Source organism: Electrona antarctica (genome assembly GCF_951216825.1).
Source record: "Electrona antarctica genome assembly, chromosome: 10".
In the NCBI taxonomy this organism is placed as follows: domain Eukaryota; kingdom Metazoa; phylum Chordata; class Actinopteri; order Myctophiformes; family Myctophidae; genus Electrona; species Electrona antarctica.
Window position 1 is genome coordinate 16,445,935 of NC_136791.1, and position 8,594 is coordinate 16,454,528.

Sequence of the window (8,594 nt, forward strand, 5' to 3'; positions counted from 1 at the left end):
GTGCGCCATCTTGTGGTATTTTTCTTTTTAGCTGAGATTCCCATTCCCTTGACTGAAATAATGCCAAACTCTTTCACGAATGAATTAAATGTTTTGAATGAAAAAAGATTATACCCTATATGCCAGTGGTTCTCAACCTGTAATTGGGGCGGATCCCCAGATGACAGTGAAGTGACAATTTAAGGACTTAAACCTTTTTAAATTTGAATCTCTCAAAGTAAAAGACCATTACTACTTCGAAAGTAATCAACAAACTACACTAAACTACACTGTTCTTTTCCCACAAATGAGTCTTGGAAAAATGGGGGTTGTTTTATATTTGGCACAATATGGTATGTAACATGATACTAGGTCCTATATCTTCTCCCAAAAAGTGCCATAATATAAGAAGTTAAGAACCCATTAAAAATGCACAATTTATAATCTAACATCAATGAAATTAATGTCAGGATGTCGTACCCTATTGGCCTGAATATAAGACTTTCTTTCCAATGGTAATATCCTAAAAAAACGGGGTCGTGTTATAATCCGGGAGTAGATTATTTGACATTCAATGTTTGTTTTCCACAAATGAGTTAAAAATGGGGGTCGTTTTCAGAGTCGTCTTATATTCGGCACAATATGGTACTACAGAAAGGGCAGTTTCAACTGACTGACATTGCCGTCAAACAAACAAAGTATTGCACTCTCGCTGCAGGGGGGATTTGAACATTACGGATTAATACATTGTAAATGTAAACAACAAAATGTTTCACAAGGAAAATTGAATGGCGTTGTGGTCACCAAAGTAGTTGGATTCATCCTGTATTGTTCCCATTGTATTATGAGATGGTGTGCAAAGTTTATACCGGTAGGATATTTAATCGGAGGGTGGTGCTAGACAGAGCATGGTCATGGGATTCCCAGTAATATCTGTAGGGCAGTGGTTTTCAAACATTGGTCTGGGGGCCAACAGTGAGTGGGCCTTGAGGGGGTTCCAGGTGTTCCCTAGCTAAATCTTTTTGGGCAGCGGTAGCCTAAAGGCTCATACATAGTCTGGATTTTCGGTGGTGGGGTGACCACCGAATTACAACATGACGTCACGAGCCGCGGTGAAGAGCAAACCACCGCCACCGCTCCAGCCCTTCTCTCTGTTTTTACTCACCACCGCTCAACGTTATTTCAGCTCCGGTGGTCAGCTCACCACCGGAGTGGTGGTCACCTCACCACCGAAAATCCAGACTATGAATAGGCCTTAAGGGTTAGAAGAGCGCCGTTGTTGCCGAAAGGTTGCTGGTTAGATTCCCCGGATGGGCAGGAAAATCTGGGTTGGGAAGTGAATGGTCATCACTCACCCAACCGCCTAAGTGCCCTTGAGCAAGGCACTGGCCTACAGTATAAGACTGAGGTTGTAATAGTCAGCTCCCAGGTTTTAATGTGTGTGTGTGTGTGTGTGTGTGTGTGTGTGTGTGTGTGTGTGTGTGTGTTTCTATGTGCAGGGCATTGCTGAAAATGAGAACTTGTGCTCCACTACTACCCTAAATAAAGACAAAAAAAATAGTTAATTTACAAGAAGTTTACACAATTAGAGAATGTAGAATAATTGTTATTTTGATCAACGTGCCTGTTCTATCCCCTACATGAGTGAAGGTGCAGTTCATTCCTTGGCAATCCAGCCATGCAGTAGACCTCAAGGTGGCAGTGGTGTTGATGGACAGACAACTGCACCTTCTACTAGTGGATATCATTTTCTGGCACAATCTAATGCTCGTTCATCACAGTAATCTGCACTGAGACTATATAAGGGCGCATTAGCTACAGAATGGGTCAATTTTGTGCCAATAAATCATATCGTCGCTGTAAGGAGGAAACCACCTAATACCATTTTTTAGGTTTTAGTTTTTTTCCCTCCATAAATCAATGTTATTGAACACCCTGTCTGTCTGTCTGTTTGTGTTAAAATATATTGAACCAATGAAAAGTATTAAAAAAAACACTTCGGACAAAACCTCTTAATCCACCACCTCTCTCCCTCTCATATACAATATATATAATGTCACAATAACATCTTTGATGAGGCAGTATTGCAGTTTTCAAAATATGGTTTTCTTCATTTCTGATTTATTTTTTATTTGTCATGTCCTGAAAAATGAAACATTGAAACATGAAACATTTTGGAGTTATGTGGTTTCTCCCCGCCACCAGAGATATCCAATAATGAAGTTTGCCATCTAGAATGTGTCTGCTGTTCAGACTCCATGCGGCCAGACAGAATAGATGTGGTCAGTCATCTATGGCAGACTGTATCCGACATGTGACTCCAAATTTGGGCAAGGTTACAGCGCAATCACAGCCCCATTGATGTCCATCCATTGTAACATTTAAGTAAACATGTAGGCATAGCCTACTCATCCTTTCATAGACTTGAAGCAAGTCATTCATTCAAGTTAGTATGTCAGTGTCAGTACAGTAGATGTACTATCATTTTAAAATGCATGTTTAGAGCTGCTGAACTTGTGATATTATCTGGTAAAAAAGAAGCATTTGTTAAAAAGTTAAAGCTACTGGATTGATTTTCATTTGATCAGAAAAGGCCCCCCTACTGTAAGAAGTTCATTAAGTCCATGTTAACCATGTCACGTCAGTCTAGTCAGACTCATTGAAAACACTTTTGGTACATTATTAGCCTTCTAAGGCCCTTCATGTACCCCTCCAATGAAGGGCTTTTGGAAATTACATTATATTGCAGCCAAGTCTATGGACTTTCATGTTTGTTTAGAGCAGCATTTAAACAAACATTGACAACGTGAGACATATGAATACAGTGGATGGTCAACACTTCATATGAGTGTGATTTTTATTTTGCTTGAGTGGCGCTAGCGCCCCTCCAACGTCTGTCTTTGTGTGTTCTGCCCATGACGTCATGTGGCCAAGTCTAGATGGACCTTTTATGATGAATTTTGTACAAACATTTAGGCCAAATCAATGGCAAATGATGTCACGTGACATCAGGGTCAATATAAATAGACCTACACCCAAATACATCCTGTGGGGTGTTGAGACATCAATTCACACAAGTTTGATTGTTTTCATTTAAATTTAAGTGTCAGTCCTTTCCTACCAGATGTGTGTTTTAAACTAGTCTAACATGGTTGACATGGACTTTGAAGTAGAATGGGCTTATATGGGAGGGGGCATGTCAAATTAATAACTATCTAAATATTGAATCAACTAACTTAAATATGGTCTGGGGTTCACCACAAAAGACTCCACAAGTGTTTTAACGTGAAACCCCCTTTTATTTGAAGTCATATTTGAACTTGAACTCAGGGCTATGTTTTCACAATATCCTATACTCTTTATACATCATAGGACATTATAATTCATGACTATGTTTATATTTTCTCTATCATTCAATGAAAAGCCACAGCACAGTACTAAACATATAGCTGCATCACAAGTCCGTTTGGAATTATTGTGATTACTTAATGCAACATTTCCATATCTATATTCAGAATGCTGCTAATGTTCAATTTAAGACCGAAGGACACTTACTGGGTTGATAATGTCAATAGATGTCTGATCAAATTAATATAAAATGTGTCAATATTGAACCAAACAACGCAAACAACTTAACTCTCACACAAAAGCCAGAGTAGATGTTAAAATGTGTTTTAAAGTGAAATACCCCTTTAAAGTCTTACAGCTTTGTAACCTAAATTAGTTGTGTGTAATGTATGTCTAGTGGAGTTGTGGGTAATGTAGGCTAGTTTAGAGGATAGTAGTTGACAGAGAAGTTTGTGCATGGGTATTGGTTCTCAACTTGTTGGTCGGGGTCCCCAGATGACAGTGAAATAATAATTTAAGGCATTGCAAGACATTTTTCATATAATTAAATTAATATAATTAAAAAAAGAAGCTATATAATATATATGTCATAAATATCAGTGGAAGTCACTGCTGTACAACAGCACCAGATGGAAGCAGAGAGGAGCGAAGCATGGCAGTGTAACGCAGAAACCTGTGGCCTGTAGAATGATGTTACCATTATGATGTCACCATAGGTGTCTCACAGGAGTTGACTCTAACAATGTGCGACAATATTTATGTTTAGTTAAACAACATTAAATGCCCCAACCCCTATATTAGTGCTTGTCAGGATGGGGGAGGGTCCCAGTTCAAATATGATTATATTGGGGGTCACGACTTGAAAAGAGGGTTGTATGCTGTATGCAACAACACTGTGACAATTTCATTTAATGTATTTATGCAAACTGAGCCAGGAGTAATAAGCACAATAAGCATAAAAGGTTGGGAGAATCACTAGCCACACATAGATGACAGAGAGGGGAAGGGGTTCTGTTTGCTGACGACAAGCTTCTGGTGCTGATGGGAGATGTAACCCTTGATGTGACCCATGTAGATGAGGTTAGCTAGTATGCTCTGCACCTCATCAATGTCAACGTCTTCCACCCCCATCATCTTCAGCGCCACCAGGAACACGTCCAGAGGAAGCTGGTGTGTCTTCAGCAGCAGGTTGAGCTTCTTGAAGAGGTTCCTGTAGGTGATTATCTTGAGCTTCTCCAGGGTGAGGAAGATGCCGCAGCGGATGAGGAAGGTGTGGTGTTTGGCCAGGGCTTGGTTCAGCAGCAGCAGGTTGCCCTCGCTCACAGCCTTGGTGACGTCCGAGAACTGCATGAGGTCGTACTTCCTGAGCAGCTGCTGAGACGGCATGTGACCCAGCAGCATCTTAACGGGCAGCAGGTAGAGGAGGATCATGCGCTTGTTCTTCTGGCTGGAGCGGTGGCAGTGACGGAATGAGAACGAGAGGCACTCGTCGGCCAGCTCCAGGTCACTGTCGATCGTGGCCTTGCGCCCGACGTAGTACTTGAAGGTGACCCTCTGGGCCATGCTGTACTCGTTCTTCAGGTTGGAGCCGTCGATGGCCCTGACCAGAGGCATGCACAGGTGGAGCTTGTTGATCTTGAAGTAGATCTTGAACAGCTGGTTGATCAGAAACATCATGCCCCACTTCTTGGAGTCGTCGATGCCGGCGCGGTTGTCGCTGGCGCACACCCTGAAGCAGCTCAGCAGCTGCTCGGCGGCTTTCTCCTGCATGTCCCCCGGCTGGCCCTTCTCCTCCTTCCGCAGGTGCTGCTCCGCGTTGTTGGCAAACACCCGCAGGTCAAGGGTCACCGCGAACATCACAGCCAGGGCCCAGTTCTCCTCTTTGTGAGACTGAAAGGCCTTCAGGAAGGACTGAACCACCAGGCTCTGGAAGGCGTAGGCTTCCACGAAGTCGCGGTTGGCCGCGGCGTACGCACACTTGAGGTGAGCCGCCACCATCTCGTCGTATGGAGGTTCGAGGACCTGCTGGCATTTCTCCTCCGGACTGGCCAGCTGCAGGCGCGAGTTAGCGACGTGCACATGTTTGAACGACAGCAGCTCGGCACAGGCGGAGCCGTCTCGGTTGTCGATGGCCTCAGAGATCTGTTGGAGGTACTGGTTTATGGTGATGTGTGCCATCGTTTTCCTGAAACATCGATTAAAAACCAGAGGGTTAGATCTCTCTCAGGAGTCAGTTTAAATAAATGAATGTAGTAATATTGTGGTCGCTGCATCTTATTTTGCTTTAGCGGAACAAATGTTGTATGTCACGCAAAGTTTGGCCAATCCGTGGAACCAAAACCTGTTGATCTCCTCATAGTAACCACATCCCAGGCAAGGTTTTGGAAATGCACTGCACTACACGGCTGTCTGTTCAGCATGTTGACAACTAAAGTGTTAAACTGAAACTGGTTGTACTATATAGGTCAGGGTGTCCCAAATAGTCATGAATGCATACCATCACGAGTTATAGACCGTGTTCAGGATGCCAAAAACCCCATATACGGAGATAACTGTCCTATTCATCCCGACATCGCCATATTGACATACTCAGGTCTGACATCATCGACTATCTCTATCCTGGAACCCCGTGTATGGAGATAAGACCAGGGCAGCTCTTCAAATTTCAAATACTTTGTTGCTTCCACTGTTTTGATCACTTTCACCTTTTCATGTATTTTTTGTAAACCTTGAACATGTCAATAATCAGATTGTTTGGGGAAGAAAATTAAGTAAAAGAAGAAAAGTGCAGGTGCAGTGAAGGAAGATGATTATAAGTGCAGATCTTTATTATGTAGTGACTAAAACAATCATGTATTTACTGAAAGCAATGTTATTTCACTCGGGAAAAGGAAAGATTGAACTGTTGAGGAAAGGTACCTGAAGAAATGCGTATATGAGTGAATATGATGCAAGAACACCCACAGAGAAGTGGTGTAAAGCAGGGGTTTTAAACAGTAGGAAATTGAAGATATGTTTTTATCGACCACTAGTTGAGAAACAGTGCACTAATGTCCTGGTGATGTCAAGAACGTCCAGAGAACAAGGAGTTCGAATTCGAAGTGTACCAGATTGACTGGTTGAGTCAGCATTATTACTTGCGCAAGCAGAGCACGCAAGTAATGTTTTTTGTCCGATGCTTCGATGCGTATGTCCCATGGCAGCGTATGACGTAAGGATTAATTTGTGCTTGATATGGCAGTGGTGTCAGATTACATGCATGTATACATAGGGGCATTACCTTTAATCCACCCGACACTGAAACATATCATCATTACATCACCATCGAAAGCCAGTTATACCCTGGCACTGGTACAGAAGATATTATCTTCATCACGTCATATGCTGCTACGGGACATACGCATCAAACGACCCAAGTAACCACAGTATACTGCTAATCAACTTACAAGTTACATATACACATAGAGGCATTTCCTTTAATCCACCCGACACTGAAACATATCTTTATTACGTCACCATTGAGAGCCAGTTATACCCTGGCATTGGTACATATCTTCATCACATCAGGACGTTCAAACAGTGCAGTGTGACTCTGATCAGCCCATAGTGACAATCAAAGCAGATGGGTTATTCTAGGAGCGTGGCAACAATCATGGACATTCGTAAGGAAAGGTGCACATACCAGGAATGTCCCAATGAGGACTGCAAGGACAAGATTGTTGACCTTAAGAATGGAAATTACCGCTGTGAGAAACGTAGAAGAGAATTTCCTGAGTTCGACTATAGACTCAATATAGCAGACTTTCGTGGTGAGAAATTGGTGTCATGCTCCCAGGAAATAGTTGAAGTCCTCCTGGCACAACAGTACTTGCGCGCTCTGCTTGCACACTATAGGCCATTTATGGCCTACTTGTGTGCAACACGCAAGTAGGCACTTGACAGAGTGCAGTTCTAGTTTGGAAATGTGTCCATATAATCTAAATTAAAACTGAAAGGGAAAGTTAACCAGATTGACTGGTTGAGTCACTCATGTGTCACGCATGTGTCTGCTTGCTCATACATAAGTTGCACTGAATCAGTTAACATGAGTTTAATATGGAAGCAAGGTTAAGAGAACATAATAAGTATTAAGTATTAAGAAAACAAAGTAATGCTTACTTGTTAAGTACGTACATAAGTACGTACGTGTTACTTAACGTAACATCCTGTATTTTATTCATCCTGTATTTTCATCCTGTATTTTCATCCTGTATTTTCATGCATGTATTTTCATCCTGTATTTTCATCCTGTATTTTCATCCTGTATTTTCATGCATGTATTTTCATCATGTATTTTCATCCTGTATTTTCATCCTGTATTTTCATCCTGTATTTAGTAGCCTATGTCGTTTTTCATGATTTTGGAGGATTTAATTTTTTTTTGAAAATCATCAAAAAACGACATACTATAGTTCATGGTTTCAGAAGACATGCTATAGTATGTCGTTTTTCATGATTTTGGAGGATTTTTAAAAAAATGATGAAAATGGTGAAAAACGACATACTATAGTTCATGGTTTCGGAAGACATGCTATAGTATGTCGTTTTTCATGATTTTGGAGGATTTTTAAAAAAATGATAAAAATCATGAAAAAACGACATACTATGCTCTTTGAGAACCTCCTCAGCTTTCCATCTCTTTCCAGTGTTCTTCTCCAAAACATGCTCCAGAGTGAAAGTCCACGGAGCTCAGCTGGGTTTGAACTCTCGTCCTCTGGCTCACATACATGGGGCATTGGAATCATCTACAGAGCATCTTAACAGTGTTTGCAGTTCCATCACGTGTCTTTAGTGCTGTTATCATGGATGTTAGTCAGATAAAAGAGAAACCATGAAAGAACACAGAGAGCGTGATAGCTCCCAGTGTTAAGGGTCTGTCCACAGACATAGTGGGTTCAAATCCCGCTCTATACTCTGTAACTTTACTTTGAAGAAAGTGTTTGAAGAAATGTTATAGTATGCCGTCCGGAAAAAAATATATCTTTGGCATACTACTAGTTCTACATACTTACACCTAGAATCCCCATTCAAACCTATTTAGGTTCATCTTACGGTGGACATGTTTGTCTGAAAAGGAATCTTTGAAATGTTTCATAGTTTTAGAAATATAGTGCTTTAAATTTGAGAAACTAGAATTTCGCGGGCCTTCGGCCCGCTCATCCTAGCGCCACGCGTCGCAAATGGGAAGAAGACAATAGCGGGAGGGCGATAGTCGATACTGTTTTTTT

General features: G+C 41.6%; 1 protein-coding gene across 1 annotated transcript; it reads right to left on the reverse strand.

Annotated features, from left to right (window-relative positions):
• Positions 1-4,302: 4,302 nt before the first annotated feature.
• LOC306930732 (PCI domain-containing protein 2-like) lies at positions 4,303-5,505 on the reverse strand (the record flags this gene model as incomplete). Its single annotated transcript, XM_079511827.1, has 1 exon — positions 4,303-5,505. One exon carries the CDS (start codon positions 5,503-5,505, stop codon positions 4,303-4,305), a length of 1,203 nt encoding a protein of 400 aa, XP_079367953.1.
• Positions 5,506-8,594: the final 3,089 nt, after the last annotated feature.